The 18,678-nt window shown below is 54.2% G+C and overlaps 7 protein-coding genes across 7 annotated transcripts; 3 read left to right on the plus strand and 4 right to left on the minus strand.

Moving 5' to 3' along the window:
- Window positions 1–645: 645 nt before the first annotated feature.
- On the plus strand, window positions 646–2,086 carry N0V89_006979 (uncharacterized protein; the record flags this gene model as incomplete). Its single annotated transcript, XM_056215745.1, is given in 2 exon segments — window positions 646–653; window positions 667–2,086. The coding sequence occupies 2 exon segments, from the start codon at window positions 646–648 to the stop codon at window positions 2,084–2,086; spliced, it is 1,428 nt and encodes a 475-aa protein (XP_056069992.1).
- Window positions 2,087–3,588: 1,502 nt separating this feature from the next.
- Window positions 3,589–5,008, minus strand: bzz1_1 (Protein BZZ1; the record flags this gene model as incomplete). Its single annotated transcript, XM_056215746.1, has 3 exons — window positions 3,589–3,639; window positions 3,689–4,083; window positions 4,129–5,008. 3 exons carry the CDS (start codon window positions 5,006–5,008, stop codon window positions 3,589–3,591), a joined length of 1,326 nt encoding a protein of 441 aa, XP_056069993.1.
- A 1,882-nt stretch (window positions 5,009–6,890) lies between these two features.
- Window positions 6,891–9,301, minus strand: bzz1_2 (Protein BZZ1; the record flags this gene model as incomplete). Its single annotated transcript, XM_056215747.1, has 4 exons — window positions 6,891–7,276; window positions 7,335–9,078; window positions 9,174–9,200; window positions 9,260–9,301. The coding sequence occupies 4 exons, from the start codon at window positions 9,299–9,301 to the stop codon at window positions 6,891–6,893; spliced, it is 2,199 nt and encodes a 732-aa protein (XP_056069994.1).
- Window positions 9,302–9,689: 388 nt separating this feature from the next.
- DBP5_1 (RNA helicase required for poly(A+) mRNA export) lies at window positions 9,690–11,198 on the plus strand (the record flags this gene model as incomplete). The annotated part of the gene is made up of 2 exons (XM_056215748.1): window positions 9,690–9,940; window positions 10,007–11,198. 2 exons carry the CDS (start codon window positions 9,690–9,692, stop codon window positions 11,196–11,198), a joined length of 1,443 nt encoding a protein of 480 aa, XP_056069995.1.
- Window positions 11,199–11,535: 337 nt separating this feature from the next.
- N0V89_006983 (uncharacterized protein) lies at window positions 11,536–12,502 on the minus strand (the record flags this gene model as incomplete). Its single annotated transcript, XM_056215749.1, has 2 exons — window positions 11,536–11,903; window positions 11,989–12,502. The coding sequence occupies 2 exons, from the start codon at window positions 12,500–12,502 to the stop codon at window positions 11,536–11,538; spliced, it is 882 nt and encodes a 293-aa protein (XP_056069996.1).
- Window positions 12,503–13,248: 746 nt separating this feature from the next.
- On the minus strand, window positions 13,249–14,409 carry MNN9 (Golgi mannosyltransferase complex subunit; the record flags this gene model as incomplete). The annotated part of the gene is made up of 2 exons (XM_056215750.1): window positions 13,249–13,269; window positions 13,318–14,409. 2 exons carry the CDS (start codon window positions 14,407–14,409, stop codon window positions 13,249–13,251), a joined length of 1,113 nt encoding a protein of 370 aa, XP_056069997.1.
- A 686-nt stretch (window positions 14,410–15,095) lies between these two features.
- N0V89_006985 (uncharacterized protein) lies at window positions 15,096–18,500 on the plus strand (the record flags this gene model as incomplete). The annotated part of the gene is made up of 3 exons (XM_056215751.1): window positions 15,096–15,293; window positions 15,340–16,851; window positions 16,902–18,500. 3 exons carry the CDS (start codon window positions 15,096–15,098, stop codon window positions 18,498–18,500), a joined length of 3,309 nt encoding a protein of 1,102 aa, XP_056069998.1.
- Between the last annotated feature and the right edge of the window lie 178 nt (window positions 18,501–18,678).

The following is an 18,678-nucleotide window of genomic DNA, read 5'->3' on the forward strand; positions in this document are numbered from 1 at the left end:
TTTCGATCATAGCCACAGCCACGAGGACCCGGGTCGCACCGCCGTAGCACGTTCCCCGGCGTGTCTGTGTGCCCATAGCGAGACGCAAAACATTTGAGTGGTCCTCGTCAAACAGCCTGTCCCGAACCACTGTCTTTCCGCGGGCACTTGCACCCTTCTTTCGGCCCATCCACGTGCATCCCGCTGACATCGACTTCACCTACTTGCGCGGCTTTCCATCACCCTGCGGGCACCAAGCGCGTAGTCTGTGCGGTTCATGAGCACATTGTAATCTTGTCCATCTGAGAGCCACACCATGTGGGCAGAGGTCAACGGCGAGAAGAAGAAGGTCGCTTGGTATGTGTCACCCTCCTTACCTCGACTGATGAGCAGCCATTGTTGCCTCCTGTCTTGATTCGCCTCGTCCCAGCAACATCGTCGCATCTTACCTTCAAGTGGAAGCTGGTCGAGCTTCTTTTCTTCATGCTAATAGTAATCTAGCGGCCCATGCATCCGAGGTCATCGCTCATCAAAATGCGATCATCGCGATCGGGTGCTTGTAGAAGTTCGCAAGCCCGGTCGACCTCTCAGCAGCTGTCCGCATCCGACCGGTTCATGTAGCTGCGAGCGGGTCGTCATCAACTACACCATCCCCAAGTCTTCTGAATGCGCCTGTCCGTCAGACAGTGCTCCGCCAGTGCTAGTCAACAACGGCACCGGTCGCGTTCAGAAGACTCGTGGTCGCAAAGCCACAGCCACTACGTTCAACGCTGCCGTGCTCGAGAAGGCCATCAAGGCTGCCCAGGACGGCGAAACTGACTCGTCGTCTCACCTCACCAGAACACCGACGAGCGAAAGCAATATTGCGTCAAATGCATCAAGTGCGAGCTCGACGCCACGATTACCTCCATTGCAGAAAGATGCCGAATCAATCATCCCCGCAATCTCCGCTCCAAATTCACGGCCTGCTACTTCCCAGGGCACCACCTCCAGCTGCTGCAAGCCCAAACCTGTACAAGCGCAAGCTGGAAGTTGCTGCAGCAACAAAGCCGCTCCACCGATCCAGCCGACACCACCGAAGAAGTCCTGTTGCGGGGGTTCTGCCCCTGCTCAACCAGCGCAATCACAGATGCCACAGCCTCACTTGCCGTCGGATTATCCACAGCATCTACCGAACTTCCCTCAGTATCCGGCGCAATTTCAGCATTCTCCTTACGGCATGCCACACCCTGGGAACAACTTCATGCAGACACCACCGCCGTTCAACTTCAACACTCCGATATACAACCATATGGCATCCGGTTACCAGCCACCAGTGTCCTTGCCCATGACAACATTGAACGGACACGTCGCGCATCACAATCCGGAGCACAACTGCCATTGTGGCGATACTTGCAGCTGTTTTGGCTGCGCAGCTCATCCGAATAACGCTACCATGATCGAGTATGTCCGATCGATGCATCAATTCATGAGCACGGGCCAATTTGGCGCGATGCCTCCGCCAAACTACGATATGCCATCTTACCCTCATCAGCCGGGGTACGGCGCCGAAGCTAACATCGCTTTCAACCCCATACAAGCGAACTACCCTACGAGCCAGATGGGTTTCCAGCCAAGCATGAACACCATGCACATGCAGCATCCACCAATGAACCTACCAGGCCCGTGGCCTCAGACTCCCACGCCGGGCTCGATACATAATCCTCAAACGACAGCGACAGCATTACTCGAAAACAACAACACTTCTAGCAGCGCACCGACAGCTCAAAGCAAGGAGTCTTCCCTACCACTAAAGGTTGAAGAGCAGATACACAGTCCCACCTTTACCGACAGTCCAAGCGAAGGCAAAGAGGAGGACACTGTCACTCTATCGCCCTCAACATTCCTCTGGCAAGAAATGGTGCTACCAGGGTGCAACGACGCGACAGGCACTTGCCAGTGTGGCGACGGTTGCGAGTGTGTTGGTTGTTTGACGCACGGTGGACACAACGGCGTGATCCTGGAGATGATGGAAAGCAACGATCAGGATGGCTTTCCTGATCTTGCTACCCCGACAGACGCCAATTCCTCGACCCATTTTGCGGAATTTACGACTGCGCCGACTTGAGACCCAGGCAGTGGAACGGTTGCGCGTACAATTTGGACGCTGGTAATGCTGACCCTCATGGTATTGCACCAGCCGCAAGACCTACGTTTACAGTGCCTCTTAGCGGAGATTTATGCCCTGGTTGCATATCCTCATCTGCCGTAAACAGCTGCGCGTCTATCATCGACGCTCGCACGTGTTCATTAAGCGCGCAGCATGTTGTAACGAGCTCAACGAAATAGCCTACGACTTGCTTCTTTGTACATTTTCTCTGGGTTGGTGTGAGTCTTTCGCCACACATTGTACCATTTTGATATCCATGGGCATGGGCGTTTTGGCATAGCCCTATTGTTTTGGGACATGGCTGGACATAGCACAGGATGTCTACAAGGCGTTGCATAGCAGAGATACTTGAATATACCCCACTAGGACCCAAGGACGCATTTGTCGTCTGTAGTTCGTATTGCTCCGCTCTTTGCCTCCCTTCGGTAACATTGCGCATGCGTTCTCTTGTACAAAACCCCGCCTTGCACTTTGCTATCCGCTCGTTCCGCGGAAATACAACTCATGTGCTGCAGGTGGCCGTAGTAGGAGTATAAGACCCCGCGTCGCACACTGCATGCATGGTGGCGCTCCTTTGCACGTGCGTACACGAAGCGACAACCTCTTATCCCGGCTACGGCATGGTCGGTGGGATCTTCCACTTTCGTCCTCTCATGTACGCGGACTAGGCTCTGTTTTGAGGCGGTAGAGAAGGAGATAAAGGGGCCCATCAGTGTGGCTTTTGTCGTGTTAGGGTAATCATCACTTCGGATAACGATGCTGGAACTCGCTTATGGGGACCGCAAGAGAAGTATGAACACTCGGCATTGGAGTCTTCGACCGAGTGTGTCGCTCGAAGAGCGGGTCGCGAACAAGCCATTCAGAACAAGAACCATCCCCGAGCCGCCCAGATCCATCTGCGAACCACCGCATCACCAGCAGAATTTCCCCGAACGCCCCATGACAGCAATCCGAAACGTGAACCCAACCCACGGTGATCTCACCCAACCACATGCATGCCTGTTATTTCAAGGACCTCCAATCGGATCCACTACCAGCCAGAACCACTACCAGCCTCCTTCATCCCTTCCCAGCATCCATCGAACGCAATCCTTGCCCAGAGCCCGATAAGAAGACGCCATGAAAGAAGAAAAGCAACGCCAGGTAGCGGTACCGCACATGGCAGATCCGCGTATGATGTACAGAAAGCAGCAAAAAACTTACAATTCGAAAAATGCCCCTTGCGGAGACTGACCGATACCAGATGCCGTCCGGATACTTATGCTTGAAGTTTTCGCAGATTCGATACGCCACCAAAAAGTCCGTCGAGATCGGTTCGATAGTGAGAAGAAGGTCTTTCGACATAGTCAAGTATTGACCAACATTCGCTGGTATAGCGCGAAATAGGCGCGAGCGCCAAAAACTGAAAAGAAACAAGGCAGGAAGGAAGTCGTTGGCACGTAAGACGATTCGAGCTGCGACTAGTTGTCGGTGAACACGATCGTGAGAGTCTTGCCATCTGCAATGCTTGCCTGTGAGGACTTAGGTTAGCTCGGATTCGCAATGGCGCCGAAAACATACCGTGCAACCGTCGGGATTACCAACGCCGTCAGCATTATAATATTGCCCGTCCTTGTACGAACATGGGTTGCTGACACCGTCGCCCATGAATCGAATAACAAAGTTGAGCTTCGCGTCGGGATTGGTAGGCTTGTTTTGCAAGAGTCCAGTGTATCCCATGTTAGAGAGGATGTCGTCGAATGAGGTTCCGATATTGACAGGAGCTCGGTTGCCCGTATCACCTTGGCCGCTGCCCCATGTGCATGCTTGGGCCTCGGAGACGCCCTGGTTGTTGACATAATATTGGGCAGATGTAGGCTTGTTGTCCCAAAAATAGTATGACTTCTGATCCGGGTTGGCGAGCTCCTTGGTCTCTCCAGAATTGATGGTGAGAGGAAGAGTCTCACTCTCAGTTCCTGATACCAGTCAGTACAAGTTTTTCGACTCGGGTGGGCGCGTACCTGGGTAGTCGGTGCGGCAGAGGGAAACTGGCTTGGAGAGCTTGCTCTGAACCATAACCTTCACGCGAGAAGAACCCTTGCCACAGAGAGTCTTGGAGAGAGAGCCATCGGCCATCTCTAGCTTGCCATCTTGGTTGCAGAAAAGCCCACCAACCGACTCTTTCCGTGCACCCTGCAACTTGGGGAACGACATCTTGAGGTAGGGATTCGGGCAAGCGTAAGAGCAGAATCGACCCTTCGAGCAGCATTCGCCGCCAGGGCAGGAACCTGTAGGGACGGTCATAATATCGTGATAGCCGGCTACATCGCGCTTCGCAGGAGCCTGGATACCCGACCAGCCTCCAAGGCCCTCGTTGCCAAGGTGGAACGCGCCATAGCCAGCAGGGAACTCGCTACAGTTGAACTTTCGATTGGGGAAGTCCTTGTCGCAGTCGGGGCAGCTGCCATCATCGCCCACTGGATGATATGACATTGGGTCGGGCGCCTGAACATTCTCCGACGGCTGTTCCATAGGCTCTGAGATCGAGGCAGGAGGCTCCGGTTCCGACTGCTCAACAGGCTGAGGTTCCTGGGCAACGTGGTTGATCTCGACGGCTTGGGTCTTCGCTGGTGGGGGTGGAGTCGGTGCGACAGCGGCAGATGATGAAAGGCTGCCGTCCTCACCCCAGGTGAGCGTTCCGTTCGCGATACCGTTGCGCACATCCTCCTCGCTAATTGAATGACCGTTGAGCTCATAGATGACGACCGTCTCGACCGGACCAGGTACGTAGACTGCAGCGTCCGCGCGCTTAGCAACGGCAGCGTGGTGGTGCGCGTGTCCGTGGGGTTTGGCCAGGGCAGTGGCGGCGGCCGCGGCGATGACTACGGTAGAGTATCTCATGTTTCCCGTTGTAGATTCCTTACCAACACGTCAAGGTAACTGCGGTTGATAGTGCTACTGCCCAATTAGCCACTGTCGGCGCGGGCGGTGGTCTGCGCAGCACCAACGCACCTACGACACAGAAACGTACAATGGCGAGAGACTGATCTCCAAGACGACGGGAAAGCCCGGCGGTGCGCAGCGACTTAGTCTTTGCGACTTGCTGCCTGAGGAATGAAGGTGGGCGCGGCCGGAAAAAGATACTCAGAAGCCTAAGGAGTGGATTGGAGTTGGGACTCCAGGTAGGGTGCCGAAACAATAAAGAGTGGAGATTGCGGCGACTCGAGGAAGAGATTGAAGGTCGTAGTAGAGTCGAAAGAGGAAGTGTTGGTGAGAGGCGGGGCGGGGCAAGAGTTGTTGTTTGCTATGAGGTTGCCAAGACTGCGGTCGCGCCTGCCCTTTTTGCGATTGCGCTCGAGGGAATGGGCCGAGGAACGAGACTTTCGGATCTGGCCGTGTCCTTTTTCCTTCACCGCGGGAATGAGCGCCGGCTACGCCGTCTGTGCACAGAGCGAGTGTATGGGTGAAGATGAAGGTGAAGCTGTAGCCAAAGCGAGTGCAGTCTAGTCAAAGCAAAGGAGTGACGGATAGTTTAGACGTGTTGAAAAAGATTGGCAGGCTTAACAGACTGTTGGGGGATGACGGGAAACGAGCGACTGGAGCAGACGGGGAGAAGGCGGACAGCAGGGCCAGCAGTAGCTTTGTGGTACGGTTGCATTGAGCGCAGTCGCTCTTCGAATCTAACATCCAGCGCGACGGATCGCCATGAGCTGTGCCACAGCAGTCTCCCAAGCAGAATGCATGCCCACGTATAGCGGGCGGCAAGCGTTGTACCTTTGCGGCACAGTCGTGCTGCCGACGAGCGCACTCTTCTTCGCATTAAGCGCACGCAAAGCCAATGGTCTTGTCGACCTGTCCGTACTACAGCCATGGTCGTACAGTACCTGGCACTATGCCTCGATCCAGGTACCATGTTTATCCCTGTGTTGTCACATTCTCGCCCGTTGGCGGGAGGAATTGGAACTCCTGTGGCGAGGTAAGCAACTTCGGAATCAACAGAGAGACGCCCCTGTAGGTTCCAACCGGCGGACGTCGCTCACAGCAGGGTGGATTCAACCAACATGGAGGTAGCGTTTCATTCAGCCCATGTCGTCACGCATCCAGTTCTGTATATGCTGTACGCCGGCACTAGAAGAAACTCACATTCCCCACAGGAACGTTCGACAAGGCTAAGCGAACGTGTCGTCAGCACAGCGTCGTGCACGGAGCCAGCTGTCGGCGCGATTGCATGGTGGTGAGAGTAACAGTGAGGAGTGATGTCGTCTCCAAGCTCCAACCACCGGCGCAACCGCTTGCGGGGCGGGTCCAATTTTGAGCGCAGGGTTGGCACGTTCCATGTACATTCACACCGCGGCGCAGCGCATGTCATTCTTTCGATGCAAATCGGGCTGGCTGACGCTGTTGTGAGTGCAATCTTGATTGCGGCACAGCGCTTGTCGATGAGAGTAGCTGGAAGGCTTTGCAGTTGCATGCAGATGCGAATTACTGTAATCGCCAGCGCCGTGACACTGTGTACCTGCAGAACATCTACAGCACGAAAACGCCTACTGCAGGTTGTCGTAGCAGTGTAGCACAGACGTCACTCCACGTGAGTTCTAACCACAGTTTCACGCCCACGAGGATCTTTCAACCGTGTCGGCCAGCTGAGACATCGTATACAACAATGCATTGTTCAGAAGAATACACATGCCTCTATCGTTGGCGGTATATCGCTTCGCTCACACAACTTGCATGCAACTTCGCTCTTCTTCTGCCATGCTATGGTATTGCCGTCCAAACACGATCAGACTTGCTGGATGTAATTCCCAGGCACACTCCTCGTCACGCCATCTTTCTCGACATCCGCCCAACCATCCCCAGCGTCCATGTTGATGAGGACGAACCGCTCGCCCTCGGACATGCTGTGCTCGGCGTCGCTCTGCGCCGTGTAGTCGTACATAGCTTCAACGTACTTTAGCTTCTTCGCACCGCGCTTGGGTGCAACTGCTGGACCCTTTTTCTTGATGGTGCCGCCGCCGGCAACGCTGCCTGCTAGCGACACGGAGGAGGCTGAGTAGGTGGAGTCGGGACGGTTGGAAGAGGGAGGTGTAAGGGGAAGGACTTCGACATAAGACGCGGGAACGAGGCCTTCTTTCGAACCGGCACGAACTTTCATCCAGCCCGAGCCGTCTGTGAAATCATGTCAGCGTGGAATCGATCAGGTAGTCATAATGGGCCAAGTTCTTACCATCCGGTTCCAAAATCGTTACATCTCTGCCGTCAGCCACTGTGAGTTCGCCCTCGCTACCTTGCTGATATTGGTAGAGCATGCGTCCTTTTTGTTCGGCAGTCTTCGAAGGACTAGGGAGTGGAGGATCTTGATCGTCGCTTTTGATATATTGTGCAGGCGGAGGTGCAACGATACGGTTCCTTCTCGGCGCTGTTACCGCAGGTTTCTTCTCTGGTGCTGGAGCTTCTTCAGCCGTTGGCGTCAAACCACCAGATATAGATCGATTCGCCGTGGCTGAGTACCCGGAACTTAGCGTGTTCATCGAGTTGACTGTGTCGCTTCGACTTAGTGCAGGCATGCTGCCTGGCACTGCATTGCCATTTGACGGCGGCGGTGCAACACCAGCAGACTTTTGTCGCTCTTCCTTGAGCTTCTTTTTCTCTTCTTTGGTCTGTTCGCCGGGGCAATCTGCAGGAACTTTGAGCTCACACTTGCTATGGCATGTATATCCACAGTCTTTGCAATCGAATCCCTTCGCAGACAATCCCCATATTCTGTCCCCGCACAAATCGCAATTTGTCGGTATTTTGAAGGTTTGAGATTTAAAATTGTGGCTCCTAGCGCCTAAGCTCAAGTCGCCCACGACGGAGGTAATTGTCGAGACTTCGACTTCAGCGTTGACTTTCTGACGCTCGACATCGTGCATATTCTCTTGTAGAGCGAAAATAGCGCGCACTACTTCCACCTCATCCCTCTTATCTTTGCCGTCGCGTATGTTCTGCCGCACTTTTCTCGCATTCTCCACCTCTTTCTTTTTCTTGTCTAGCTCGCGTCGATGCTCCTGCAACGATGCTTTCGACCTCGTGAGAACGTTGCGAAGGAAGACTGCCGCTGCTTCGTCGGTTGCGATCGATCCATCATCGAGCCATACTGGGCTCGGTTCGAACTGGAAGTCGCCTGGCTCTTGCCATGAACCGGCGTTGTGTCTTACAAACATCATGGAGTCAAGCGCAGGGTTATTTCGTGGGATTTCAGCAGAGAGGTGTTTTAGGAAATCGGTGCTTCGTGTGAGGGTTTGCGTCTCGATTTGCGCGGCAAGGGCCCATATGGAGTTGAGCTTAGTGACTCTGGTCTCGGAGAGATCTTGAAGACTATCAAGCACCTCGGGAACGTACTCGTGGTAGTACATTTCCTTTTGCTTATTGGTCACATTGATCGTGAGAACATATGTGTTTTTGACGTTGCGCATTTCCGCCTGCTGTTGCTCGAAAGCGTTGCGCGCTTTCTGTTTCCCGTGGTCAAATGCGCCTTCAGTCTTCTTCCGGCGATTTTCCACCTCCTGGCAGACGCTGTCGTACTTCCCCTTCATCTTCCTCAAGTCTGCATATGTGGAGTCACGCTCCTTTTCCAATTTTGCAGCATGGTCGGCGTGTAACTTCCGTAGCTCTTCGTATCGAGTAGCGTAAAACTTAAGGGGGTCGGCGAGGTTGGAGACAAGGGCGGTTGCGAATTGGTCGTGTTCGGAAGCACGCGACTCGAGCGTCGATAGCTGCACCCCCCATGTGGTCATGGATGCGCATTCCAGCGAACCGGGGGTGACGGTAGGAGTCTCGCCCACGCTCAGAGCGCTCGACTTCCTCGCTTTCTTCTCATAATATTTCTTCGCCAGTGCGCTGAGCTTCGCAGCATATTCCCTCTCTATGACACTGCGTTCTCGGTAGAATTGTTGGATGTCATCCAGCCAAGCTATGCCGCCTGAGACCTGAGATTGTTCGATCAGCTCGGTGAGGAAGGCCGTGGAGAAGGGCCGGATATCTCTATGTGTTCGAGCACAGAGTGGGTCTCGGATATACGCACCCAGGCGTTGACATTCTTGAAGCCATCCTGCAGGTCTCGACTTAGTCTACATGTACATTGGGCGCTGTGCGCGGGATCGTCGGTACCTTCAACTCGGCGCCGAACTGGGGCGCAATGTCGACTTCCATACTGCTACGAGAGGTGCAGAGGAGAGCCTAGGGACCAGCAGAGCGGCACAGCACATGGAGGGAGGAACAGGCGTGGGGTCTAGTGGAAGGCTGGGCCGACGGCACCACGGCGGGCATTCACGCACGCGGGTGCCTAAACCGGCCTAGTGGCAGCCTGGTCGTGCCTGCCCCGCCATAGATCGCGCCTCCCGTTTACGTTTAAACAAATTCCGAATCACTGACATCGACCGCAACCTCGAAGCTCGCGCACACGGGCCGCTCGAAGTACGCGTGATCCCTTTGCTTTCTCCGCCACAATTGCGCTCTCTTTGTTCTTTGAGACTAACTTTATGAAAACAGACCTTACCGACTCCCAACTTCCAGTTTCCCCACACCACTTGCCATAACCATGGCTGCCGAAGAGAACACCCCACCTAGCACCACTGAGGCTACTAAGCCTGACGAGTCTCCTGAGACTCCCACCACCACCCAGGATCCCACAAACAAGCCCGCCGCTGACCAGCTTGACGGCGCTGGCTCGCCAGGCAATGGCAACGCGCTCGCCGACACTGAGCTCAAGGTGGAGGTAAAGCTCGCAGACTTGCAAGCGGACCCAGACAACCCGCTCTATTCCGCTAAGACCTTCGAAGAGCTCCAATTGTAAGCACTCCGCAAACAATACTTTGCGTGTCGCGCAATCAGCTCTACAGCTCTAATCACATGCAGGTCCGATGAGCTGCTGAAGGGCATTCACCAGATGAATTTCCGCAAGCCCTCAAAGATCCAGGAGAAGGCACTACCGCTGCTCCTCATCAACCCGCCCCAAAACATGATTGCTCAGTCACAATCCGGAACGGGCAAGACGGCCGCTTTCTCACTGAACATTCTTTCGCGAGTCGACATTAGTAACGTCGCGCCACAAGCCCTTGTCCTCGCGCCGAGTCGGGAGCTCGCTCGCCAAATCTTGGGCGTCATTTCACACATGGGACAGTTCATTGAGGGCTTGAAGACAATGGCAGCTGTTCCAGACCCCTCGCGACGAGGTCAGAAGTACGAGGCACATGTTCTAGTTGGGACTCCGGGTACGGCGATGGACATGATTCGGAGGCGCCTTATCGACCCGCGCAACATTAAGATCCTGGTTCTGGATGAAGCCGACAACATGTTGGACCAGGGCGGTCTCGGCGAGCAGTGTACGCGTGTGAAGGCACTTATTCCGGGTAGTTTCCAGACTGTGCTATTCTCAGCGACGTTCCCCGACCACGTCATCAATTTCGCGCAGAAGTTCGCCCCGAATGCCAACGTGATCACCCTTGCTCACGAAGAGCTCACGATCGAGGGTATCAAGCAGCTATGCATCGACTGTCCCTCCGAGGCTGGAAAGTATGATGTGCTGCTTAAGTTCTACGGCCTCATGTCACAGGCCTCTTCGATTATCTTCGTACGAAAGAAGGCCACCGCCGAACAGCTCGAGGCACGCATGACCGCGGACGGCCACAAGGTTGCCCAGCTGAGCGGTAACCTGGAAGGAGATGCTCGTGACAGGGTCATTGACGCATTCAGGTCTGGCGAAGCCAAGGTATTGATCACGACCAATGTGCTCGCTCGTGGTATTGATGTCCAATCGGTCACCATGGTCATCAACTTCGATGTTCCTACCATGGCCAACGGACGCGACCCCGACCCCGAGACATACCTTCACCGCATCGGTCGAACCGGTCGCTTTGGACGTGTCGGTGTCGCTTTGACGCTCATCCACGACCGTCCATCTTGGGAGCAGCTCCACGCTATCGCCGACTACTACAAGACGGAAGTGCAGCCGCTGCCGTTGGAGGACTGGGACACGGTGGAGGAGACGATCACGAAGGTTATCAAGAACTCGCGTGCTGGCAAGAGCACCGTTGACATGGTCAAGTAGGGGAGGAAAGGGATATGAAAGGAGAGCGATACGTGGAAAGGCGGAAACATCAAGAAACGGATCAATCACGGCAATTTCGAGATCTGGTGGTGGAATGAACAAGCATGGGAAAGAGACACAGGCCTGGCTAACAGGTGATGAATCGAAATCATCGCGATGAGATCGATGTTCTTCAAGCTCAGTAGATAGACCTGGGCAAGTTAAGGGACCTAATTGAGATACCCACTTCATACACTCTCGCGTTTCTCACGCTGCCTGAAGCCTTGCTCCGTTTGAATGGGTCTCTTCACTGCGGTCTACTAGCCCTTTGCATTTTTAAGCTCTTGGTCGTCTACATCTACTTCTCAAAAGCCCCCGGCGCAACCACCAAAATAACCACCAAACTACTCAATATCAGCGCGCCCGCGACCACACTGACCAATATAACACTGCCCCTACTCGCAGGAAACTTTCCCCTAATGACATAGTGCTGGGCCTCGAAGTAGCGGTGGAAACCGATGGCCAATATGACGATGGAGATGGCAACGAAGGTTGCGCCGAGGGGCTTGCCTACGTGGCGGAGGTGCGCTGCTGGGCTTTCTTGAGGCGAGGGTGAATCGGGAGAAGAGGATTGGAGAGAGCTGTTGAGGCGGAAGAGCTGAGTTACCGCGATCCCGATGGAGGCGAAGGAGAGGGATGTGCGGAGCCAGGCGAGGAAGGTGCGTTCTGTTATTTATGGTCAGTATACGTCCCCGACAATTATGGATTGAACGTAGGGATTGAGGAGAAGAGGAAAGGATGGTGGACATACCCAGCGCCAAGTGGTCCCTCGCAACACTCCCTTTATTCTCCAACTCCACACTTCCATACTTTTCCCAAAACGCCGCCCACCTCGTGCCCTCCTTCCTCTCCACATCGGCCGCTTCTCTTTCCGCCCTGTGTTGCTCCCGACCCCTCTGCACCGCTCCCTGCGTGCCTTCCTGCACTATCCTGGACTCCGCACCCGTAGATCTCGCAGACAGCCGCGGCGATATAGAATTGTAATCTTTGCCCGCGCGTGCGCCGCGCATTATTGGCTCCGACTCGTCCGAGTTTGTGTTTGACATCTCTCTTGCCGCTGCTCCCTCGTCTGATTGAGTATGCTCGTCTTCTGTGCTAAAATGGGGATTTCGCTTCCGACCCGTGTTAGAGCTATCTGCATCGCCGTGCGTGAAGGAAACACTCTTGCAATCTGTTGAAACTCGCGGTGCCAGAGAGACGTCCGTATCTGTATGTGCCGCTGCGGGTTCGTGATCGCTCACGCGGGCCGGACCTTGGTCATCCATTGCGCTGGGACCGTGGCTTCGGGAGTTTGTTGGGCCTGCATTGTCGACGTCAACAAAGCGGGTTTGATCGTGGGTATGGCTGCACGAATTGCGAACGTGGCGGGCGGTATCGCAAATGGTAGATGCTGGGAAGGGTGTAGTGCGGGATTCGTGCTTGCGAGTGGAACTGACGCCATCGCGCGAGCTCGCGTGGGTGCTTGAGGGAGCACTGACCTATGATCGGGAGGATTGCGCAAATGCTTCGTATGCGGGCTCGGGAAGCTCGCTCGGAGTTTTGACAGTTGTTCAGATTGTAAAGATCAAGACATGGTTCGATCATATATGCTCCGGAATTAGATGCAAGTTGCTGTTCGCGCACGTGCGAAGCATCCATGGATTGCTGCGGGACCTCCCGACTTCGGGTCGTCGGGAAAGTCCAAATAACACCGTAGATAGTTCCCATGTTAGACTGCGGATATACATATGGATAGGCTTAATGAAATTCTCAGTAGTAGACGTCCAGCAAGTCGCTAGGTGCAGTGAGGTCGAAAGAAGTGATTCAAATATTTGACATTCCCACCGCCACTGCGGTGACCGTATCGCATGGGTAAATCTAAATGGGATCGAAAAACACATATTTGATACATTCGACAATATCCGAACTCTCTGTGAGCGCAGAGAGTACGCCGGGTGCCTCCACGAGCCGAAAACGCCGCCCAATGCTCGCCAAAACAGTCCAGACAAAACGTAGTTCCTCGGGCGAGCATTCACTCGTTATAGTGGTATACCTGCGATTGTTAGCAATGCCGACTATGATAGAGGAGACCGAGGCTTACAAGGTAGTTGGGCAGACCAAAGCTGTCCCAATTCAGTCTTCGAGCCATCTTCGCAAATCCCTCCGTCTCGATCAGGTGGTAGAACGAGAAAGGTGGGAACATGGCACCGTCACGGTGCACGTCAGCCTTCACTAGGAGAGCAGCACCGCCCACACCATCGAGCTTGATCTTGGTGCCAGGATCGGCGGAAGCGTCGTACATCATAGCCATCAAGCTGCGGTAAGTTGGCATCTCAGCGTAGCCTTCCAACAGAATGTCATCCTTGCCCATCTTCGCGGCAAGTTCCTTTGCCGTTGGGCTATCAATCCAGTTGTTGTAGTCGTAGGGCCTGACATCCATGGCCTTCTTCTTATCGTCGTAAAAGCGCTGGAAGCAGTTCGGCGCAATGATAGGTGCGTCATAGTCTGCCAGGTCTTGGATCAGCGTTGGAGGGAACTCGACGACATCGGCATCTAGCCAAAGGACCCAGGAAGTAGTGGGCCCTAGAGTGGTGAAAAGGAGCGAGTTCCGTGCCTTTGCCATGGCTGCCCGACGGGACTTCTGGTTCTCCATCTTGTGCCTCTCCGCCTCGTTCTGAGATTGCAGAGGGTTCTCCGTATCTTGTCGGAGGATGGTAACGCTCGCGAAGCGCTTCGCTTTGGGTCCGCCCTGGGTCTTGGTGACCTGCTTTTGCAAGTCCGCATATGCCTGGTTGCCCTCCTTGGTCTTGGGGATGATGAAGCCGAGTGAAATGAGATCATGCGGGTAGGCGATCTTGTTGAGGTTGTCCCAGTACTCCTGATAGAATCGTGCGAGCGGTGTCAGGATGAGGACTTTCTCCTTGTTCTCCGCCGGTGTGCGCGTCTGAGTGACATTGTTCATGAAGTAATGCTCGACGGGCGGCGCTGAGTGCGGCTCGTTCGCTTTCGATTTGCGGAAGGGTAGCGATGGCGGGGACAAGACGCTCGAAGATGTGCGGCCAGATCCCTGGCCTGGCGATACCGATGCACCGTCATTGTTGGAGAAGAAGAATATAAAGAAGCCTATGCACAGGATGCCCGCAAGGACAAAGGTGATGGGGTTCTGGCGTCGTAACGAGCGTGGAGTGGGCATGTTGGCGATAAAAGAGAAGCGGCGGTGCGCTGCCGGTGACGAAAGAGATCTATGGATGTCGCATCAGAAGCGGAGGGGGCAGGTGCGGCGTGGATGCGCGGGCAGGCGCGATCGGGACACCGTTGAGATTTTGTCGATGGCTGCGCTCCAAGGGGTGGATGGCAGCTGAGGAACGCCGGGGAGAATATTTACTGGCGAGGTGTGCGAAAGAGGCGGCAACAACGTCGTTCACCAGGGCAGGGGATGAGGTGCCAGCTGTCGTCTGCTAATTGCGATTCGCCCTTGCCTTGCCCAGCCGCGTTGCATCTCCAGCGGAGCCTCAAAGTCCACCCGTCCGTGCGCCCAGTAGTCCGACACAGTTAGATTAGATGAGTTGAGATCGACATCACAATGTACCACACCGTTGTCTCTTAAGTACGGGACGTCTCGAGATTCGCAACACATCGAGAGTTTGGCATTTCTAGTCGACTATCTTCAGATCACCGGAAGCTCGCTTCCAAACGGCATACCCACTCTGATGGAGACCAATGTGGCACTTCTACAGCTGCAGCTCCAGCTTGAACGATTGCACGTGAGAGCGGGTGACTTAGTCAGCCACGTCTGTTAGCGCGACACTGGACGATGATCTCAAGACCAAAGCCGACTATGCGTCTGGAACGAATGTCATGATCAATTGAGCCCAACATATGCCTCCTTGGGTTGCGCGACAATGGCACGCCTGGGGATGCTTGCGATCTGTCTCCGGTGATCTCTGCCACAGCCAGCGCTTTCGAGGGCCCATTACGTTGCGCTCCTATGCGCAAAGCTCCTCTCAGAGTGGCGCAAAGATACAGCTTCGGACCGCCAACAGCGCCGTGATCATTCCATCGTCAGTTGGAAACACGGTGAGGACTATCTACAGTACAATAAGGGTCATACTAACAGCAACAGCTCCCAGAGGATCTCATTACCCACATCAAGCCTGTCCTACGGAAACGCGTTACCGAAGACCGATTTGCAGTCTTCTTCGTGACGCCTGCATTTGCGACATGGCTCCTAGACGACACAGTCTTCCTCCAAAAAGCCCTGCGACAGGCTTACAAGCACATACTGGATCGCAACGAGTCTCCATACGCTGTTCAGATACACGCACTTTGCGCCGTCGTAGACAAACTGCCTATATCGAGGCCAATCGGTAGCATCGATCATATCGAGGAGGAAGGCTTGCAGCGTATTGAAGACCCTGCCATCCAGGAGACAGGTCATGAAGGAATTGCATATGCTACCTTGCGATCTTCTGACTCAATACCAACCCCATCCGATGCTGCCCAAGACAAAGCATCCATCAGCTTCGTGGGCTTCGAAAGGTCGAATGAAGAAGGTGAACATTTTAGCGATTCTGTTCGGCTACCGGTAGCGAACACTGTGTTCCAGACTGGCTCGCCGACCACGATGACATACTCGACTTGGGAGAAAGCCAAAGGATCACAGGTGTTGACTTTGAAAGAGAAAAGGAACATATCCCATCATGGAATCCGAATGCAACTGGACAGCGACACCCAACCCACCGCATTGAGCGTGCCTCTTGTTCCTTTGTCCAAGCCACGCGAGGTTGTGGCCAGTATGGGCAACATTCTTCGAAGAGTCAAAGGTCCAGACGGCGCAACCATCACCGCCTCTCAGGAGCTTGAGCAGCTTCTACCGAGTTACTTCGGGGCGCGTGGCGAGCCATCACAGGCGACAACCGTTTGGGCTCTCGTGATGGATCACGATCACGTGATGGAAGCTCAAAATGGGACAGATCTCCTTCTAGAGCGGGCATCATCCGACGGCCATCAAAACAAAACCGAAGACAAGTCATGGGAGAACATGTGGAAACAAGACCCCCCACCCTGGAGCCCTCTCGTGTCAACCGCCCTAAGATCTGGTGCTCGCTTGCATCGTGTCCTAAGTGGCGGAGGCGGTTGGGGAAAGAAAGCTGGCCTGCTCTCCTTGGATCCTATCCCCACAGTGGAAACGGACACCGCAGATGAACTAAGCACCTTCGACGCAATTGACGGACCTGGAGATCTTGGTTCGGCTCTCCAGCAAGTCGCTCAAGAAGGAGACTACGTCCAATTCTTCATGTCTCCATCAGTTCCCGAGGAAGATGTTGTTACTGCCGGTAGCAGCCCAGACAAGGCAGTATGGGGTCTCGAGCTTGGCACTATACCGAGCACAACTGATTCCATGCCAGCTGCTCCAGGACAGGCTGAGACAGCAGGCACAAACGAAATCTCTGTTTTCAGATACACTTTCGGCGCATTGGCGGAAGGTGGCATGATTCTCAGTCGCAGCTCCAAGCTAAAGCCGGGAGACTCATTTTCCACGGTTGGAAGGACAACAGTTGATGTACCTTTTTCGCGCTTTTCCGCTGTGAAATGGAGGACTGAAAGCAGCCTAGGTGAGGATGAGGATGTGGATGTAGGTGGTCTAGACGAGTAATCGTAAATATTGTTTCTAATTAAGAGTAGTCATTTCGTAGTCTTCTTGAGTCTAAAACCTTTTCTTATCGCCGTGACTTGGTCAAGTCCCTCTATGGGGAGGCTGCGCCGGCATTCCTGGGCCTGGGTCTCGGCCTAGACAGTTCCAAGAAGGAAGTAATACAGAAACCAGGCAACTCCATCTCACACATTTCGCGAGAAGACGAGGATTTGGGCTTTTTTACGGAGCTGCTGACCGCCCCGCAAGTACCTTCAATACAGCCAATGGCCCAGGTAGCGCGAATAGCTACACCACCCAAGTCACAACAATCCGCTGCGATTGCTTCTGCGGAACGAAACACCCTCATCGACAACGACCATTACGAGTCGGCTCTTGAACTTGAACAGATAACGAAAGCTCTAGTACCTGAACAGCCGCCGATCCGCTTCTACAATATAAACACTCCACGAGGAGACAAGCTCATTTACTACATCAGCGGTCTTCACCGCGTAAGGAGAGAAGTCGCACGCTACACTAAAAAATATCGAGAGCTCATGTACCAGATCCGTCGGCAGAACGGTCTCCGTAGGGATTTCACTCCGCGCGAACTCAAGCCCAAAAGGAAGTCACTTTTCTCCACCTCTAATACCCCAGTGCGCATGATACTATCCGATGCTTACGAGAACGAAGCCATGAGAGCTATAAGACTAAAGGAGGATATGCCCGTTCTGATCCGGAAAGTCGATACGGGTGCTCCAAGGGGACTTATACCTTGGCTTGAGAGCGCGTCAGAAGAGAGCGCGCACTGGGTTCGCACGTACCAAGGAGACTTCGACAAAGCCATGGCCAGGATTAGAATGGACGGTATTTACAGATTTGGGCTCAGCAGCACCATCCTTGCGCCCATCAACTTGTCCCAAGGCGGCCACAGCAGCAACAGCACTGGAGCTCTTCGTCTTACCAACGTCCGTCTCACGCCCAGACGCCTCCTCACTGGTCTGTCCAATGCCGTCCATCAAACACAGCTCAACATCGACGACTTGCAGGAGCGGATTCACCTAGCGCTACAAACTTTCGTCGTTGAGCGCCGTGCGAACTCAATCTCCGACACCGTTGCCACCTTCAGAAAGATCATCAGCGACGCGCTCACCATAATCAGCTTCAGGGCCCATATGGCTCTTGATACAAATAACTCTGCCGTAGACGTGTACACGCTCCACATCCATCTCCGCCGGGCCTTGACCACCATGACAATGTCGCGCCGGGGCCGGGGCTCCGTTGCCCTCCTCCGGAACAAGCTTATACAGCTCCGGGCCTTTCGCGAAAATCTGTTCACCGGCCGGAAGAATCGGTTGATCCGCGATATTCATGGAAGGTTGCAAGTCATGGAGACGCGACATCATTTGAGCAAGAAAAATATGATTAGGGAGAGGAACCTCATGCCCGCGGACAAGAGGAAGGTAGACCCGTGGATGAAGAGGAAGGTTTATCCGCTGAAGATAACGAAGGTTAATGCGTCGATTTCGAAGGAAGGTTCGGGTAGACTGGCGGTGATGCGAAAGATGCGCCCTACGAGGGTGAGGAAGATCAATAGGGAGTATAGTGCTGTCAGGAATCTAGAGGAGTTGGTCAGGGGTTGGGTGGGGTGAGCGGTCTGCATGAAGGGGATGCATTGGCATTGGCGTTTCTGTACGTATGGGTTGTAAGACTACTTTGATGGTAGGGACGGTGCACATGCATGCACATGTATCGTATCATACAAACGTTCGAATAGGAACACACATTACCTGTAGATACGAAATTTAGCGTTTTTCTCGACATTTCTCA

Source organism: Didymosphaeria variabile (assembly GCF_027946475.1).
Source record: "Didymosphaeria variabile strain IMI 356815 chromosome Unknown scaffold_5, whole genome shotgun sequence".
Classification (NCBI taxonomy): domain Eukaryota; kingdom Fungi; phylum Ascomycota; class Dothideomycetes; order Pleosporales; family Didymosphaeriaceae; genus Didymosphaeria; species Didymosphaeria variabile.